Source organism: Cervus elaphus, chromosome 14, assembly GCF_910594005.1.
Source record: "Cervus elaphus chromosome 14, mCerEla1.1, whole genome shotgun sequence".
NCBI classification, from domain to species: Eukaryota; Metazoa; Chordata; class Mammalia; order Artiodactyla; family Cervidae; genus Cervus; species Cervus elaphus.
Window position 1 is genome coordinate 43,528,153 of NC_057828.1, and position 20,806 is coordinate 43,548,958.

General features: G+C 42.3%; 1 protein-coding gene across 6 annotated transcripts in view; it reads right to left on the reverse strand.

Annotated features, from left to right (window-relative positions):
• Positions 1-20,806, reverse strand: part of VPS13D (vacuolar protein sorting 13 homolog D) — a 266,265-nt gene that overhangs the window by 160,494 nt on the left and 84,965 nt on the right. For 3 of the 6 annotated variants that reach the window (XM_043924159.1, XM_043924158.1, XM_043924164.1), the window contains 8 exons: positions 18,017-18,223; positions 15,791-15,880; positions 13,062-13,202; positions 10,693-10,815; positions 8,241-8,315; positions 4,704-4,806; positions 3,463-3,615; positions 1,198-1,333 (listed from right to left, as the gene is read on the reverse strand). In XM_043924159.1, the coding sequence (XP_043780094.1) occupies positions 1,198-1,333; positions 3,463-3,615; positions 4,704-4,806; positions 8,241-8,315; positions 10,693-10,815; positions 13,062-13,202; positions 15,791-15,880; positions 18,017-18,223 (1,028 nt within the window). Of the gene's footprint in view, positions 1-1,197; positions 1,334-3,462; positions 3,616-4,703; positions 4,810-8,240; positions 8,316-10,692; positions 10,816-13,061; positions 13,203-15,790; positions 15,881-18,016; positions 18,224-20,806 lie in introns of all 6 variants that reach the window. The other 3 variants (XM_043924162.1, XM_043924160.1, XM_043924161.1) reach the window with 2 other exon arrangements.

A 20,806-nucleotide genomic window follows, 5' to 3' on the forward strand; every position in this document is an offset into this window, starting at 1 on the left:
TCTACTGTGAAGGAAAAGCATCTTGGAAGATATGGGAAAAGCAATATTCCTTTTACAATCATTCAACATACCCCAAATTCTCCAGGATGCATCAAGACAATAGAAAGGTATCTCTGGGGGGAATTAGTCCTTTTGTTCCTGGATGTGAACTTGGACAGAAAAAAGTCATCTTGAAAGAAAGCTTGTTTTTCTAAGAAACTTGGGGCACAAGACGGACCATGAAAACATCAGTGTCTTCCAAGAATATTTTTCATGAAGCGAGCGAGCATGAGGAAAGCTTCCACATCTCTGCAAATCTGCGCTTTCCTAGTCACCACTGGCTACTCAACAAGGAGCACCATTACCCCCTGAAGTGTAACTGTCTGGCAAGAGCACCCACGGTGGTCATATCAGTTGGGATGCCAGCCTCCACCTGCACATTCTGGTCAGGAATGCTGCATTCTCCAGGCTGGCCTCCAATCTCTAGAACTACAGCTGGGTAAAATCAGGGCCAGGGTATCTGAGAGGATGCGTGACCAGAAAATAAACAACAGCGGACGTCTGTCTTTATGCCAGAGAGTAGAATTTGGAGACACGGAGCTAGAAGGATCAAGGAGTAGCCTTGTAAAAGTGTAGTGAAGACAGGCTATAAAGGAAGCATAATGATATGTGGAATAAAGCCAATGTATGTTCAGCAACCTTGTAAATTGCCAGTTGGTCTGGGTGAGGATAAAATCGAGTTGCACAGGTATGGTAATATGCATTAATGACAATTTTAGGTCCTGTTTTTCTACTAAAACTAACCACTGGCTGGCTTATCTATATGGTGATTATCAATGCCTATGATTGACCCAAAATAATCTTGGGTATTCTTCCCAGCGCTAGGAAAATTGAAGAACGAGAAAATTTCATTTACAACGGATAGCCAACAAGGACCCACTGTACAGCACAGGGAACCCTGCTCAGTGTTATATGACAGCCTCGATAGGAGGGGAGTTTGGGGGAGAATGGACATGTATGGCTGAGTCATTCTGCTGTCACCTAAAACTATTAAAACACTGTTAATCAGGCTATACTTCAATATAAAATAAAACGTTAAAAAAAGAAAGAAAATTTCACTAGAGCAAGGCTACTACAGGCCTGTCTGACTGCCTGGCTTTGAGGGTGTGTGGCCAAGGCACAACCCTGCCACTGAACACCCTTGCCACAGCCACACACCGTAGAGGATGAGGAATTCTTATCTGGTGCAGCATATCGGAAAAAGGTCCCGACTTTGTCCACAGAAACTGGGCTCACTTGCTCCCAGCCATTCACTCTCACTTGCAGTTGATGAATCCGGAGGTCATGGGTGTGTCTGTCAGGCAGAACACGGAAAAAGACATTAAGCACAATCCTACCGAGGGAGGAGTAGGAGCAAAGCCTGAAATCAGATTTACTGCATAATGACATAAAAACCCAGCTGGCCAAACTTTTTGGTGATTACCTAATGCAAGGGAAATCAAGAGGATATTTTTAATTGCATCTTATGCTTAAAACAAAACTGCAAGATGTACAGAGCTTGAGCAAGAGTGGCAGCTGCCCTCCCTCTATACAAACCAGGTGAACTAGCTCCGGTCTGTCTTCCACCCACCCCTACACCTCAACCTTCATGAAATTACGACATCAACTAAAAGTGGGACAGTGGGGTAGTGAAAATGCTGCGCTAGCAATGTAATCACATAACCACACTCTTGGAAATGCCTAAAACGACATTTTCTCCTTGGTTCTTTTGTGGAATCTCCAGCTTCTCTCAGAACCACACTCAGTCACTGGGCTTCGGTCCTACAAGCTTACAGACGAGGTAATGAGACACAGAGCCCGCAGGGTTTTAGGGCTAACGTGCTCTGCTGAAACTGCAGTAGAAGGCAGTGGGCAGAACAGGAGGAACAGGAGGAAATTGCACATTTAATTCTATTTTAGATTCTGCCTAATTCAAGCCAGAAGCCTGAAATGAGGAATTGGACTTGAGGCTGACAGGAAGGGAAGGGGGGAGGGAGGCAGGGAGTGGGAGACAGGATGCCAAAGGGGGAAACACCAGAGAAGGCATTTATTTCGACGAATTCAAGCAGAAAGGTGGGACTTGAAATGAGTTACAAAACATGGAAACGGAAATAACAAAAAAGCCAAACCGCTCCTACAACAGAGGCAGTGTTTATTAAGAAATACAGCGAGTGGTTCTATAATCAGCTTCTCCAGGAACTCTGTGGAACAGAAAAATGCTCACCACTCTTCCCTGGAAATTCTAACGTGGTTTCCAGGTACGTGTGCCCAGCGCAGTGATTTTTTTTATAAACTGTTTTTTTCCTAAAAACCACTGGAGACACCCAAGTTCAGAACTCTTGCCACTAGGGAGTAATGTGAGTAGGCGCAGAGCTATATGGAAGGAAGAGTGTTTGAGCAGCACGTCTGCATACAAAGAAATCAACGCACCAAGAACACATGTGACCACAGAAGGCTGAAGCCAATCTCTTAAGTTTTAGATAATGAGGCTCAAATGCTAAAATCTTAAAATCTACCAGACAGCCCTTCTACTTAAAAATGCTGACAAGAAATGCTTAAAAATGCTGGAAAGAACATTTTATTACACATTTTACACCCTCTTGGTTACCAGGCACAATGTTCTTTCACATTTATTCCCAGCCTTTGGTGGTTTTGAGTGCATCAGCCAAGTGGTCTCCCTAAGTGAGTTATTCTTAGAATGAGAGTATCTTATGCGGCTTCCCTGGGGGTGCACTGCTTAAGAATCTTCCTTCCAATGCAGGGGACATGTGTCTGACCCCCGGTCTTGGAACTAAGATCCCTCGTGCTGCGGAGCAACTAAGCCCATAAGCCTCAACTACCGAGCCCACACACTAAAACTAACTAAAAACTAAGAGCCTGAGCCTCGCAACTAGAGAGTCTGTGCACCACAACGGAAGATCCCACATGACACAGTGAGGATCCCTCGTGCCATAGCTAAGGTTTGACACAGGCAAATAAATAAATAAATATTAAGAAAGACAAGAACTAGAGCATCTTATCATTATCGGCTTTGCTTCCTGAAACCATCTGCTTGCTTAAAGTGTACACGTGTAGCTTAAAACTCACCATGCTTTGATAACGTTTTTCATAAGACCACGTCACCACCCCATCATGAAAACCAGCTAGGATGCAATGAACTGGAGAGCTATGATCTGTCTATGCTTCACCCAAAGCAGTTACACGGAACATACCAGTTACCACCTCACATGTCAAATAAAGGGATAACTGATGGAAAGACATGTATTCCCAAGTAGTCACTATATTTTTTTTAAAAGGAAACACTGGTTTTCTAAACACCTTTTGAAAATAAAACATTAAAGTCATTAACAAAGGAAAGTGAAGAGGCAAAACACTAGGGACAATTACTTATATATATATATATTTTCCCCCCTTTTTTGAGGCAAAAAGAAAACCACGTTTTACCTGTGTCTTAGCTTTCCTCTTGCTTCAAATTCAAAGGGAATCTCTTCACCCGTCAGGACTTCTCGCCACTCACTAACATTGTGAGCATCATCCAGAAGCGTCCCGTTCCCTTCCGGAACCACACCTGGACTCCCACTGTGAGACAGTGCAGCCCTGGAACCAAAGCGGACAGTATCAGCTGGTCCCTCTTTCTCTCTACCTCCCTCTCACCCAGAACTCAGGGCTGGAAGCAGAAACCTTCCTAGGACGCAATTCGCAGCAATAAGGTCATATAACCTGGCTACAAAAGAGGACCTTAAAGGTCAGTAACGCAAGTTAACCTCATGACCAATCACAACATTTGAAACTTTACAAATAGCTGAAAGCAACCACTGCAGAATCACCTGCTGCCAGCAGTAGAGTCTGGTACCCAAGGGGTTATGTAAGCTAGTTGTGACTGTGAACTGTAGTATTAGAAAACCTGAATGAATTTCTTGGCCAACCCAATATTTAAGTGACTTTTGTGTGTGTGTGTGTGTGTGTGTGTGACTATTAACTAAAAACTGACTTTAAAAAAAAAGGTTTCTTCTGGAGCACTACCATACTTGGTGGAGGCAGGAGAAATACCGTCTCAAATCAACTGATTCTGGTCCTCATTTCATACACTTCACTACTAAATTGGGAAGATCGGCCTGCACTTGGAGAGTTGAGCCAAGGTCTAAATCGGCAGAAAGTTGTTAGAAAGCTTTCTCACTTGGCTTAGGTGAACTCATTTGTTCTCCCAACTCCACCCAGTTCCATCTGGACTCAAGCATGCTACAGGTTTGGAAAATTCCAGGTTGGAGGTGAGGGACATGAGAGGTATTTTCAAGCAGTTTTGGAAGAAAAGTGGGCAAAACATTTGATTCCATAATAGCATACAGCTTCTCTTAAAGGGGGAAGTAGAATGAAGACCAAGGAGAAGGGACGGGGTGACTTTTCTTTCACATCCTCAAACTGCTCAACTTTTACTTTAAAAACAATGGATGCCAGGATCAAAATCATAGTTTGGATATTTCAGACTCAAGATCTACTTCTCTGACTATAGACTCTTATGTAGAACCAGAACCTCCACCATAAGTCTCAGCAAGACAGCACGTTATTGTTTCAAATGCAATGGATCCCAAGAGCCTCACGGAGGGCCCGCCTTGCTCTGCTGGGTTGGTACACAGGAGCCTGTGGTGACAGAGATGGCACCGGGTGACAGATGGCGTGGTCCTTACCTGGTGGGCGTGGTGGTCAGGGTGGCAAACCACAAAGTGCAGCCTGTATGATTCCTCAGAGCAAAAGGGACAAACGGCTGCCGGCGCTTGGGGGCTTTCATCTCTGCTGTGAGCAAACAGAAGGCCATCAGCACACGCCCTGACCTGTGCGGCAGAGACCCTCCCCACACCTGGAGGCAGTGCCCACCACGGCCTCTTGTGCAAAGAGGCTGATGTGGAGAGAAAAAAGAACAAAGCACCACAGGTGTGCTGACAGGCCACGCAGGACATCTTCATGTACTCTGCCACCTACTGTGAGATGACTCAGGCCCCCAACAACTGACTGTGATGGTTAACAACTCTCACCCCACACTTCTCCCGTGATTCTTATGGGCCTTAACGCAGGAGAAGGCATTAGACCTACCACAGTTGGCATCAAAAAAGACAGACATGAACCTCTACTGCTCCCAAGAAAGCCATTCGAAACAGATAACCTGAATTGCAGCAAGAGAGAACACGTGTACTTGTATCACTTTGTCCAAAACACCTTTTCTTTCAGGAAGCTCTCTTTTGTATAAGAGTTACCCTTGAGTCACACCAAGCACATTTATAAAAAAATAAAAACATCCTTTCCTGTTCTCTTACATATGCAGTTGTGGGTTTTCAAAAAGATACTATCCCAAAGCTATTTAAATGAAGTTTTTAGCTCATTTTTCTTGCACAGATATCCTCACCATCTGTATTAGGCGGGTCCTATGGAGATGCCAAGAAGAACACAAAATATGGTTTCCTTCACCAAGCAGCTTCTAATCGGGGAAACTGGAGAGAAACATTGATCCATATGAGACTGTAAGTGATCCAGTTCTAGGGGGAGCTGGACCTGACTATGAACACTGGAAACAGACTGAGGAAGGCTCTCTGGTGTCCGTGCGGCCTGCTGTGCATTCCTGGGAGCAGAGAGGCCCTGGCCCCTACCAGGGCCTGTGCTTCCTCTACTGGCCACACAAAGAAAGAGCGAGGTGGGAGCAGGAACCACAAAGGCGGCAGCAGCCCAGGGCTGGGAGCCTCCAGGCTGATGTGCTCAACAATACACACCCGGCCGACAAAAACGGGCGAGGCCCAGTCTTACTCTGTGTCTGGGTTTAAAGCACAAAGACAGCCCTCGGAAGACCAGGATCCAAGTTGTCTGCAGCTGTGGAGAAAATGACAGCTGGAGGTGCCTGCAGTTGCCGGCTGAGAAGACTACAGCAAAATTCAATTCATCTCCTAGGACCGTGTGTTTCCTGCCAGCAAAATCAAGAAGGCCAACCCCACCAAAGCCTGCCTCTCCCACCTCTCGGGTACGGCACAGGGGCGGTAGGGCTAAGTCAGCGTCACATCTTCTAAAAAGTAACCACTGTTTCCTTTTCCCTTTGTAGCTTCTCAAGTTTTCAGAAGTTAGTGCTCTACACACGCCACAACAAGCCATTCAGGTTAAGACAAGCTCTGTTTTGGTTAGAACAATGGCTCAGGGGAGTCTAAGTAAGTGAGTAGGCTCCAGCGTGTTCCCACAACTTAGTGCTTAGCTTTTGAGAGACATCCCAAATGCATCTAAATATAATCTCCACCTAGAATATGCCCATTTCTCATCCCAATGGCCTCACTTAGTTCCCAAGGCTTGATTTAAAAAAAAAAAAAATCAGTATTCAACAAGTTGAAAATTAAGGAGTAGCTGTGAGGCTGCTGACAAGAGCAGAGGGGGAGTAAAAAATTTAAGAGCTGTCAGCAGGGTAAACAGTACTCACTGTGGCACCTTGAAAGGAACCTCCCTCTCCTTGAGCCAGAGAACAGCTTTACTGCAGGAGATAAAGGGCCCAGGAGGAAAAGAAGCCAGATGTGCTTTCATATCCCACTGTGAGCCAGACGCTAAGTTTCCATTTGCAAATTAGATTTAAAAAGAACAGGTGGCAAATGGCTTTGATCACACTGTAACATGGAATAAAGTGCTAGGAGCCCATATAAAGGTATTCACGAGTATATGGCTGTGGAATTAAATAGCCTGGGTAGGCACACTGCTAAAGTCCCCAAGCTGATTGTGTAGATTGCACATACCCGCAGAGACTTCAACAGCCTGACTCGCTGAGGATAAAAATAAGTGGAGGGGCTCACAAGTCTGAACTCACAGGGGAAGAAGCGGACATCTTCCACACTAGAGTCCAGCTCAACTGTGTACCTGGCTTGGGCATAGCTCCAGAGGACAAAAGCCCCAAGCTCACCAAAGAGAACAGGATTCCCTGGTGGCCTCAGAAACCTCCTTTGGTGACCAGACCTAATTGGTTCACAGGCTGAAAGAACCCCAAGCTCCTCACGTCCACATCCATTAAGCTATTTAGCTTAAATAGCTCCAGCTGAGGAAATGTCTGCCCTGTGGACCCGATCCCCAGGGAAATGTGACTATTATACACAGTGCAGGTTCTTATGCTCTAAGCAGCTCAGCCTATCAGAAAGGACCTGGCTTGTAAATCAGAGAAATAAAGTCCCAGGCCTCTCATGTGAATGGAGGCAAATTACTTAGTCTCTCTGAGCTTCTGTCCCCATGGGCTACATAGGAATAATGCTTTGCTTAGCCCAAAAGATGAAATAACAGATATAGAAAAACTTAAGAGGTATAAATTCATGAAAAAATGAAGAATCAAGCCTGGGCTTTGGGAGCCCTCCTCACAAACTTCAATCTGAGTAAAACCTTTCAGAAAAAAATCATAGTACTGCCCTCATTTATTAATATCCCTGTTCTGAACTCCTAGTAGAGGAAGCTCAAAAGGTATATTTTTACAAAATATACTATGACCCAGGATCTGGTGGTGGCAGCCAACAACAAACATAAATCATTCACATTAAACTGCACTCCTTCACACAAAAGAAGAACTGAACATTTTGGGATTCTAATTCCTTGAAGTTTATGATGTCTTCCTTTCATATTTACTTACCAGTCAAATTCTCAAGAACCCTTAAAAGGATCAGAGATAGAAACAAAGAACATTCTTTTTTCTACCTCCTAAGAACCTCAATTCATTTCTAAGGAGATTAAGATTTGTGTCTAAGCAATTATTTACTGGAAATTTTTTTCTGAGCTCCATTCCTGATCATCATAGCTCCTAGTCCACACTGCCCTTTGCATTACCATAAGAATAAACATTCACAGAGTAGTCTATAAACAAAGACTCGCTGCAGGGCTTGATGGAGGATGGTTTTCTTCCATTCATTTGCTTTTCAGTATAGACATCACCTCTAACTGACACTGGATGTTTCTGCATCATACACGGTAGAGTTGATTTTATTTCCACTAAAGGTTAAAAAGCACATGCAAGAGACAGAATAACAATCAGCACGTCACTTCCTTCTAATACAAGACGGCACTTTGTCCATTAGTTGGAAATGATCTTTCCTGTTACTAAAACAAAGTACTCATAACTGGGTACTCAAACCCCCATTTGGCTCCCGTGTTCACAGAAAATAAGATGTACGAGGCAGTTCTTAAAACAGGAAAATAAAGCAAGCCCTCGCTTGGCTGTACTGTACCTCTAGCATAGATCTGGTGCTCTAGGTTAGTCAGACTGGCTGTACTCCTAGTTCTAAGGTAGACAAGGGGGAGGCCTGGTAGACAGGAGAGACAAAGTTAGAGGGTGAAAATCAATACAGCGAAAAAGAAGATTCGTCTCCAAAACATTAGCGCAAACAGTGTACATTACAAACACAGCAAGCATCATGCACTTATTGGCTCATTCCTTTGGTGATCACTAGGCGCTCACGAAGTACTTGATGAGGTGAGCCAGACAGCTTTAATGCTGGCTTTTACTGTGGAGCCTGTGTCAACAGAGCATGCTCCTTTTTTTCACTGTTGGGGAAAGAAAATGCACTCACATTCACTTGAACAGAATGACCAGCCTTTTGAGGATTTTTAATTTAAAGCATGCTTGTTCTCACATGGCATAGAAAAGTTAACCAAGAACAAGCAGTACAGATTTCAGTGAGAGCTACTCTACTCCAATTGGAAATGGCGGTAGCAATAGAATGCTATCCCCCCAAGGGTCTCAAAAATTCAAGGGGAAGAATCAGCCCATGTTCCAAGGCTACAGTCTCAGCTGAGGAGTTACGTCATGGTCTTATTTACATGTTAAACATGGACATTTCTAGAACTTTTTTTTTTTCACATTTCCATAAAAGGTCCCTGATTTCAAAACTAATGAAGTAAGGTGCCATGCCATCCAGGTTTACCTATGGAATCTCAGCCCTTCCTGAACAAAGCCAATGATAAGGTCAAAAAAGAGGCCGTTATTTTCTTTCCCAGCTAAAGAAACAGTAAGAAATCAGTGGCCCCCTTAGGCTGAACTTCATATTAAGAACCTCTAGTTCAAGGTCTTATTTTGAAGCTGGCCTGAATAAAATGCACAAATCTGGGGGGGATCATTACTAAATATTCCGGAGTAAGAGCTGAAGGTTTGTGATTGGTTCAACACAAGATCCAAACCGACTGACCTTGGAAACAAATGCCCAACAATTACTTTAGCAGGCCTAGTAGAAGAATACAATCCCACTTGCTATTCTATCATCCAAGAAGTCTCAATATGAAGAGAGTTGGGAAATTTAGGTATATTCGCTCATGCCTAATTAAAAAGATGTATTAAAACTTTATAAGCCTAAGTAACCACAAAAATCCGTAAGTAAATAAAAATCTAGCTTTAATTTAACACAGGCATTTACCATACATACGGTAGCTTTTTAACTATAAAGAAAGAGGAGATGTTAAAATAAAAAGGGAAGGGAACAGTGGGAGAGAGACAAAAGAAAGTCCTTCATCAAAATCCAAAAGATTCAGCCTTCTTAGTGTTTGCACTGAGTCTGGATTTAAGATCCCTCTGCATGAATAATGTTTTTAGAAACACACTCTCTAGGACACATTACATATTACAAAGATTATTTAGAGCCTTCTGGGTAGACTCCATTACATTCTCTCAACACACAAATGGGGAAGGTCAGAGGAGGAGCTAGAATTGAAACTGATGATATCTGAGAAGCCCTGGCTTCCAAGCAATGGCCTTGAGACTCAGAAGCAACAGTCTGGAAACACATAGAGCAAACAGAGCTGACGTGGCCTTGTTCCTCCTTCAAGAAGTACAAGGCAGATAGAAAATCCATTTATACACCCTAAGGAGAGACGAACCAGTTCAAATACTTCGTACACTAAGAAAATCCATCTTCCCGTGACACGTTTGCAGACCAGATGGAACAGTTAAGTATTCATGAGCTATGTGAAGTCCGGCCAAGACTCCCCAAAGAAACCACACTGAAAGAGCTGGGGCTGAGTTGAATTTGGATGACAATGGCTTGTGGAACAACTAAGGACCATGCCGTTGGCCATCACAACCTCCCCAGCTCTGAGGAAATCAGAGCTCCATGGTGAAGCGTTAAATAAGGAAAGAAAACATTGTTAACAGAGAACACACTGACTTTTCTATCTTTCAGAGGCTGGGCATTCAATTCTTTTCTCCTTTATAGTACAGGCCCCCCCTTGAAACAATTGCTTCCATGTGGGAGCCCGCCCTCCCTCTTCAAGAATATATCCAAACTCTCTCATCTTTAGATTTAGAAACTTGAAAAGATGTTCTTCAAGATTGAGGCCCAAAGCCCAGTCAATTAAACTGTTCTGCTGAGCAAAACACAAACTGACCAATGGCCACCCCAGTGCATTTCCAGGTGCCCCGGTTTATGTGCCACGTGACCGGAATTGAGGAATGGTACAGGGCAGGTCCTTCTCCTCCCACAATGGTGGAATGAGAGCTGAGAGGAAAAGTTCAGCGTGTTGTGCCAGAAAAAAAAAGTCCCTTCCACAGACTAAAACAACTGTAGAAGGCAGTCAGAACTTCCTGTAGGTTTTCCATAGAAAATGATGGTTCTATTTGAATTTCTCACTGAAACATGGCTGTTGGGGTCAAAGGTGATTTAGTCAGACATGTGTAGAGAAAAATCTTACTTTGTCCAAAGCATGGAGGATCCACTGACGAGCCCATCCAGTCTTCAGATGGGGTGGGGTCTACTTCCTTGTCCTGTTTACAGTAATCTGCCATCCACGATTCCTTGGTACTTATGTATTGGTCTAGGAAAAATTCCCCAAAGGTATTGAGAACACAAATGGTAAAGACTGAGAGTTCAAGTCAGACCACTTCAATTCAGCAAAACAAGCTTTTATCGAATGCCTGCCTAAATGCGGGGCCCTATGCTAGATTCTGAGAAAGCTGGTTTCTTGAAGAACTTCATACTCCACTGGAAGAAATGAACGTTAGCAAAACAACCGTCACCACAAAACTATCCCACTTTGTGAAAGGAGCTAAAAGAAAGATACAAACAAAATGCTATAGGAGCATTTAACAGGGGAAGGTTTATTCTGCATTGGCGGAAGTGGAGGAGCGCACAGCCAAGTACATGGCAATCACCAGAGACGTGAGGACCTTTGTTCTCGGTCTTGAAGCAGGTAGGGTTACCAATAGGACTAGACAGGATATTCCAGGCAGAGAGAACAGCACATGCAAAGACTTTAAGATATGAAGGCACACGTCACACTTAGGGAACACAGAATACTGTGGTGTGACTCTGGTACAACATGCTGGGTTACAGGGAATATAGCAAAGAAATCTAGGAAAGAGAACAACTTCCTTTGGGAAGAGCATGGCATGCCATGCTAACGGGCAGGGTTTGGAGGAAGAAAGACCAGCCAGGAGGCCACCAAACTCAGGAGGCTGAAATCCAGCTGACAGTTCTCCAGAAGTGGCTTTACTTTTTCAACAAGAGAATTATAACAGGAAGAGCAGGTTAACAAAATTATTATGTACCACACTTGGATAAAGACCTTCTTTACTAATTAAAATATCACACTTTTTTTTTAATATCACACTTTTTAAAACAAGCATGATTAGTTTCTGGTTTTCAGCTCTAGTATTTGGCTATAGAAATTATATTTCTTTAAACACTAAGAGGTCACAGCAGTGTTTCTGGATTTCAGCACAATTTTAGAAATAAGAAATTAAAGGTTAAAAAAATAAAACAGCTTTACCAATGACAAGAATGGTTTTTAGAGGATATTTTTAATTAGACATTTTAAATTAAATACTCGTAAGAAATATATCAATAGAACTCTTTTGTTTGAGGTAAGCTCTTATTTACCATGGCTTTCCAAAACACTTTCCCAAACTTTATCTAAATTTCCAGATGAATAAATTATATAAGAAATAACATAGAAGCCAAAATAATATAGAAGAATCATGAGATCAATTTACCATTACATTGCTGATATTAATGAAACCTACAAATGTAAAACAGTGTTTTTAAAATCTGGGGATCAATAAACTTCTGGTCTCGTTTCACTACACATTCTCTTAACTCTGACAGGGAATAAGCCAATGGATATTCTATGAGACTCAACCCAACAGATACCCTGAACAAAGTTCAGAAATTTGCAGGACAGTCTGCCCTCCATATCTGTGGGCTCTGCAGGCAGATATGGAGGGCCAACTGTATTCACTGTACTAGGCCATTTTACACAAGGGACTTAAGCAGCCACAGATGTGGATGGGAGCGGGGGAGGTGAGGGGCAGGGAATGTGGTGCTGGAACCAATCCCCTTGGATACTGAGGCACAACTGTAGCATGTGTTACTATCACTCAGACACTACAGTGTTACCAAAAATCAGAGCTTACGGATCAGTAACTCAAACAGTGAGTAGGTTTCATGGTGAACAAAGGCGCTATCTCACTGTGTGATAAATTTACTATTCTTCTGATATAAGGACAAGTATAGGGACAAGATTCTGACTCACTACATCGAATCCAGGAGTGTACATTTCAGTGTTGTCAAAGACACTTTCAGAGTTCACGCCATTAGCTTGACAACCCGTTAACCCAGTGATTTTTAGAGTTACGTCAACAGAACAATTGATGAGAAACAGCACAGACAACTGACCTTGCTCTAAAGACAATCAAAATCATACATTTCAAGAATTATTCTGTGAATAGTGTGAGAGAAATGAATCTAAACTCACTTCTAGGACATTTAATAAACCCCAGTGACCAAGTATCATGGGGAGAAAGTTCGTCATGGACATGGGTATTTCTTACATGGCATAACTCTTGCTTGAGCACCGAGAGGACCAATGTGGGATGCCACCTCTGGAAAAACTGGGTGAGGAGCACCATAAGGCCAAGTTAGGGTTTATTAGGAAAGCAGCTGTGAGGAGTAAGCAACGTCTGGTACAGGCCCAAGTAATTGTTAAACCAGAATTAACAGTCTTCCAGACAAGGGATTTATGCACAGAAGGGTACCAGTGTTCAAAAGACAACTTTCACTCACCAATTAGCACAGAGGTGATGTTGACATCCAAGCGCTGTTTGGCCTTGGCTTCCAGCTTCAGTCGAGGAGGATGGAGACGACTTGCGGCCTGTTGTTGCCAGGATACGGAGCATGGCCAGGGCTCAATAAATGGCTCCCAGCCTAGCAGAACACAGGAAATAAGACATCTGCTCAGCAGATACCAAGAGCTTACAGGGGAACACCGTTCACAAATGCTCAGCAAGGACATACTATGGATAACAGCTTTCTATTTCCAACTTGATTTCACACAGAAGGCGCCCTCTTTAGCTGCAGGTTATCCTACAGATGGCTATGCTGTCTCAAGGACATAGGCAGCAGAGCACATACGCACCACAACCATGGTCTTCCAGAGGTGGGAGGAAGGCAGGCAGGCAGGATGTGCCCTTTTCTATTAAAGAGCAGGCAAGCCCTGCTTTTGATACACTCAAGATGAAAAAAAGTCTCAGACTCAGGTTGGAAAAATAGTGTCAGTGGCTGAAGTAACTATTAAATTTAATTACCTTCTTACATCAAGAACCACTGGTTGAATAAATAGGTATATTTGGCAATTCATTAAGTTTTTCGAAATTTTCATCTTAAAATGTGTCATATGTACAAAAGGTATATTTAAACAACATTTATGTATGGCTTAAACAATAAAATCACTGCAAACGCTCATGTACCCTCTACTCAGCTTATGAAACAGAACATTATACGTGCTTTTGAAGCTCCTGAGTACCACTCCCCACCAAACCTCTCCCACTTGACCCGATTAGCTTGAATTTTTAATCATTCCTGTGTTCTTCTTTGTAGTTTTACCACCCATGCATACATTTCTGAAGAATAAATACATTAGTATGTCCTGCTAATGTAGGGGATCTTCACATAAATAGAATCCAACTGTGTGTATTCTTTTGCAAGTTTCTATTTTTGATCAATAACATGTCTTTGAGATCCGCTCACATTGATGCCATATATCTGTGGCACATTATTTTCACCACTGAGTTCCAATCCACTTACGAACATACCACTTTATCTATTCTACTGCTAAGAGATACTGCACTTGATTCCAGCTTTGCTGCTATTTGGAAGACCACCACTAGAAGCAGTCTTTTTCACTTGTTTCCTAGGACACATAGGAGACTCTCAAGGGCACAGATCTAGAAGAAGTATGTTGAAGGGTTGCCAAGTACGCTTCTAGGTCACGTCAAATTGTTTTCAAAAGTGGTTGTCCCAATTTACAATTCTGACCGTAGGAAATGACACTTCTATGGCTCATATTTTCACCACACTTAGGTCTGTCACACTTCCTTTTTGCCCATTTGTTGGATGAGAAAAATGGTATCTTGCTGTGGTTTTAAAGATGGCTTTTCAAGGCCAGTTAATTTTTCCCTAAACACAATCCACTGGCCATAGATGAGGTGATTTACTAATACAAATCCAATCTAACATGTAGCTTAACACTGGTACGTTCCTCTCCTCACGCCATTTAGTGCTTAGTGACCTGAATGTGTTCCTGCAACTGTAAAAGTAAGCAATATTTGCTCTGGGAAAATAAATGATTCTCAAAAAAAATAGCTACCATATGCCCTGTAAAACTTTCTCTCAACTAGTAGGGCTGGGACCATTACTCTGAAGTCAAACATTTTGAACAATTAGGAAAAAAGAGTGTGGCCTTTAAGTGAATCCAGAACAGAGAAGGGAGAATGTTAACTAACATATAAAATTGAATGTGACACGTACTCTAGAACAATTAGCAGGCAGCAAAACACACTGGAAGTTTAATTTTCCACTGACTTCAAAGGCAGCAACCACTCCTCAACACTACTTGGTTTACTCTGTCCAGACCTACAAAGAACTCTCTTTAAGGTAAAGAATGTCGCAGCTCAAACTGTTCAGCCCTGTTACCGGATTGTTCTTGAATGTCCATCTGCATACATCCTTACTCTGGTCTTTCCAGTGAAAGGAAAGAAATACGAAAATGATTTGCACTGTATCAAGGTTTAGGTCTCTGGAAGAACAGCTTGCCCTGAGCAACCATGTACTACTTTAGGGAATACATAAGGCAGGTTATATTCATTTACCAGCTTCCCAGGTGACACTAATGGAAAAGAACCTGCCTGCCAACACAGGTGACGTAAGAGATTCAGGTTTAAATCCTGGGCAGGGAAGATCCCCTGGAGGAGGGCATGGCAATCCACTCCAGTATTCTAGGATTCTAGCCAGAATCCTAAGGACAGAGGCACCCGGCAGGCTACAGTCCATGACGTCACACAGAGTCAGACACAATTGAAGCGACAGTATGTACGCATGCAAGGCAGGTTATGTACTGTCACTGACTCAGTGCTCTTCTAATGAGACAAGCCCAGTAGGAAGGGAGGAGGCCTTAAGTTTAGAATGTGTGTGGACTTAAATCTCACTTGAAAGTTAGCTACTGTCAGGGCCAGACAAGTGATCCTTCACTACTGAGCAATTTCATGTTCTGAAATGAGCCAAACTCCAGGATCAAAAAGAATTAACTATGAAAACTTTAAATAATTCCATTGTGACATACCAAATATATTTTTAGAAATATGAAAAAAATCTGTACCTTTTGTGCTCATGCCCTTATTTTTCATCTTTCCCTGTCCTGTCCCACTCCTTTGCTTCATATAAGATTTATGTAGAGATAGGCTCAGGCAAATGCTAAAGTGTATGTTTGTTTTAAATCCCGTGATAATTATACTGACCTGACAGAGCACGGTTATAATAATCTCCAGAAAGGGTGAAGTGGGCGTGGCCTTCGGGGCTAGTTCTTACATGCTGCAGAAAATTCAGACCTGCAACGAAAGCAAATCTTATTGCAGCGGTGGGGCGGAAACAACCAAAACTTTCTGTTGCTGACACAGCATATTAAAGAGATGTTAGAAAAATAAACACAAAGATGCAGAGGGCAGGGACGGGGATGGGAGCAAGGGTGATCAACTGTAATGGTGATGGAGAGAAACTAAATTTTCGGTAGTGAGCACACTGTAGTGTATACAGAAGTGGAAATATAAGGTTGTACACAAGAAAGCTGTATGTTATAAACTGATGTTATCATAATAAAAATGAAGACCTGTTGTGCCCAGTCACTTTGGTTGTGTCCAACTCATTGCAACCCCATGGACTGTAAGCCGCCAGGCTCCTCTGTCCATGGGATTCTCCAGGCAAGAAAACTGGAGTGGGTTATCATTTCCTCCTCCAGGGGATCTTCCTGACCCAGGGATTGAATCTGCATCTCTTAAATCTCCTGCAATGGCAGGTGGTTCTCTATGATTAGCACCACCTGAGAAGCCCAAAGAGCTATTAGTTATAATTAATACTAATAATCTTATAGGAGAACACACAAAAATTTGATATTTTGCTCATCATGGGATTTTAATAAATTCTGATTTTTAAAAATATTGCATTAAAGTATCATTTATCTTAATCACTGCTTTTCATGGTTGCCCTTTAAATGTTGTGAATGAGGTAAATGCCTCATGTGTCTCCCCACCAATCCCAGCCCCAGCAACCAAGCAACATAAAAAACACATTTTTTCCTGAATATCTGAAAAGAAGGTAGTGTAATGAGAACAGTCATGCTCTCAAAAATATTAGCTCAAAATGTTAAGATTACCATAGAAAATTAAAAATTATCTTCTGCAGAAAAGACACTTACGCAAACAGTCAAAATTCCCATTGTTAGTTTTAATCAAGTGGCCCTTTGGTGCCTAGAAACACAGAGAAAAGGAAAACTCCCACAGTGTGTAAAAGGTCAAACAAAATCCCCAGAATCGAATTTTCTTTGAAGGGAAAAGTGACTTACAAGATCAAAATGATGGAAAATTAAAAGTAAACACAGAAGTGAGATTTTCCTTTACTCTTTTTTTTTGTTGTTGTTTGTTTTTTTTTTCCTTTACTCTCTTTAGTAGCTGCATCTAACATGGCTTACAATGATGTGATTGAGGATAAAGCCCTTCTACAGTCGTACCCACTCTGCTGAGGGACAGCTCTCAGATGAACAGGGTTTCTCTTCCTATCTGGCCCTATGGAGGAGACAATGGGGTGAGCTTTCTAACAAGCCTCTATGTTTTTTAATTTTCAAAAGACATATAGCATGGAAACCCTATTTTCTATGCTTATCTTTTAAATCCCTTTAATAACAGTACTCCCTACAATCTTTGGGCTTCCCTGAAGCCAGAGGTGGCTCAGAGGTACAAAATCCACCTGTCAATGCAGGAGACATGGGTTTGATCCTTGGCTCAGGGAAGATGGCAACCCACCTTCCTGGAGAAGAAAATGGAAATCCACTTTAGTATTCTTGCCTGGGAAATCAAAGGACAAAGGAACCTGGTGGCTTACAGCCATGGGGTCACAAAGAGTTGGACACGACTTAGCAACTAAACAACAACAACTACAATCTTTAGAGACATGAAAACATAAACAAAATGGAGAGATCAGGAATTATTTAACTAGGGCTGTTTATAGAAAAATGGCTTCCCATGTGGCACATCCCACGTGGCATAGCGGTAAAGAATCCACCTGTCAATGCAAGAGACATAAGAAACGTGTTTGATCCCTGGAGGAAGAAATGGCAATCCACTCCAGTATTCGTGCCTGGAAAATTCCATGGACAGAGGAGCCTGGTGGGCTACACTCCATGGGGTCACAAGGAACCAGACACAACTTAGTGATTAAGCACGCACACATGTTAACAGAACAGAAATTTCATCAACGACAATTTGTTATTCCCAACCCACAGTCTGAAGGCCACATACAGCAAATAAATACATGTCTTTAAAATACAAATAATAGGAAACACATGTAAAACCATTATCTAAATCTCTCCCATGCTAATGCTATTAGGTATGGAAGAGCATAAGTAACATGAAGAAAAGACAGCAGTTGCTGCCGATCTTGGAGATGAACCTAAGGGTTGGGCGATCACTCACGGGAGAAGGTGAGCTCGGCTAGAGGCACGTCGCAGTCCATGCAGTCATCGATAAAGCAGATACACACGCTCTCAGCTTTCATCTCCACGCCCGAGATCAACCGGGCTGACGCCGCCCCCTGGCTCTGCTGGCTGTTGGAGGCCAGGGAAAGGGATGTCCGGGGTTCAGCATTCTTGAACAACCAACTGGCTGCTTTTTTCAGCTGACCTGTGAAGAAATCGAAAGGTAACCAGTTGGACCTGTTCCCACTGCTACTCAAGCAACTCACAGGGGAAACAGAGAAATACATTTGATAGGGACCTACTAGACAGTCCAAGAGAAACTTGATGCCAGATTGTAGTCTCAGACACGACAAGGAAAACGAAGCACAATAATAGGAATCCTGCTTTTTTAGCGAACAGAACAAGGCCCTCTTTACTACACACCTCTACTCAAGTTTACCATATGACCTGGCTCAAAATGCTTGCAGGAAGCCATCCTTCCTCTACTGTGACATCTGCTGGAGGAGAGGAGGAAAGAGGAATGGAGAGGATCCAAACTTCCAGGTGCCACTTGGTACTCAAGCATTTAATCTTCACTATGTAGTTCTGCATATTTTGATGTGCTGCTTTGTAACTGTTCTCAAAGGTCTTAGGTTGTACATACTTGGTCTTCTCAACCATGTATGTACTGTAAAACTATTAAACAACAGCCCCCTAAACACAATCAGGTTGCCAAAGCTAAAAAAGAACAGAACCGAAAAGCAAAGCAATGCAGCCCCATACTTATAAATTACCAGAGGCCAGTGCACGTAACAGTGGTGGGTGGTTCAGGGCATAGGCTTTGGAGCAAGATGGCCTGGCTTCTGATCCTGCACTGACTAGATGTCAGCTCCTGGGCAAGTTGCTTGGTCTCTCTCTGCCCAACAGCACCCACTTATAGGACTGCCATGAGGAAGAAACAAGTGAGCACCTGGGAGGTTCTCAGATCAGAGCCTGGCATATAACAGAGACTCTATAAACATTAGTTGGTATTATCGTCTTTATTATTGGTGGAACTAAGCCTCAGTTACTAAAGAAATAAAGAGTAACAAAAATCCAAAAGGCTCTTAGAAATTTTTTTAATGTGTTTGAATTGTTAAAGAGTAAAAAAAAGAAATGTAAACATTAAGGGATATGAAATTAATTACACCAAAAGCAATGATGATTAGGAAAAAATGAAATTAAAGCACATAAGATAATTAGGCCTACCTTCCAATTGTTTTCAGAGGTAAAGGATAGGTAATGCAAACAATCATGTGATAAGACCACACAAGTGGTCAAAGTTTAACCCGATACAATCCTTTCAGAAAAAGATTTGTCGACTCAAGTAAAGAGCCTCAAAAATATCCATATCCTCTGATCCAGTTTTTACAATACTAAGTCTCACTGGTGGCTCAGCTGGTAAAGAACCCGCCACCAATGCGAGAGACCTGGGTTCGATCCCTGGCTTGAGAAGATCCCCTGGAGAAGGGAACAGCTACCCACTCCAGTATTCTGGCCTGGAGAATTCCATGGACTGTATAGTCGGACACAGCAGAGAGACTTTCACTTTCACTTTCAAGTCTCACTACCAAAGAGGGACTTCCCTGGTGCTTTACTGGCTAAGACTCTGAGTGCCCAATGCTGTGGGCCCAGGTTCAATTCCTGGTGAAGGAACTAGATCCTGCATGCTGCAACTAAGACTCCTTATGCCATAACTAAGAGTTTGCAACTAAAAGATCCCACGTGTGACAAGTAAAAAGTCCCAAATGCCACATCAAACATCGAAGACACTTTGTACCAAGGGTACAGCCAAACAAACAGATCTGGTGCAGTCAAATAAACAAATAAAATTTTTTTTTAAGTCTCACTACCGAAGAAACTAAGAGAGATGTAGACAAAAGTTCATACACAAAAATACTAATAACAGAATTGTGTATAATAATGAAAGAATGAAAAACAACTGAAGAATAAATTATAATATGTCCTCAGATCAATGTAAAAGGATCGTTTACAAATAATTTTAATTACAAGGCATGATGCTGCTAATATTATTATAATTAAATTATATATTAATATATAATTTACATTATAATAAAATTGTAACTGTAATTCTATAAAGTATTTGCAATACAATCTACCAACATGTATATATATATATATATATATGCATGTGTGTGTGTGTTTGTTGGATACCTGAGCATACTGCTTTATTGCACTTTGCTGATACTGCAGTTTACAAATTGAAGATTTGTGACAACCCTGTGTCGAGCAAGTCTATCAGCACCATTTTCCCAACAGCATACATACACTGTTCTTATAGACATAATGGTACTGCACACCCAACAGACTACAATACAGTGTGAAAGCAACTTTTATTCACACTGGGAAATCAAAAATTGTGTGTGACTTGCTTGACTGCAGTATTTTCTTTATTGTGGTGGTCTGGAACCAAACCCCTAAAATCTCCAAGGTACGCCTGTATATATAGTACATAGAGAAATAAAAAGGGAGGATATACACCCAAGTATCAAGACTAGGAAAAAATACAGTTTTTGTTGTATCTCTGACTTAAAGACAAGGAGAGCATAGAGGGAGGTGGAGAGGTGGTGTGACACAGTGGAAGGAAGATGGGCACACCTGGCTTTAAACCCATCCCAGCCCCACGCTAAGCCTGAGACGAAACCATCTTACCAAACCATCTGGGCCAGCTTCCCCATCTGAAGTGAGGCTAAGAATGCCACCACCAAGGGAATGAGGATTTGACAAGAAACATGACTAGGCACAGAGG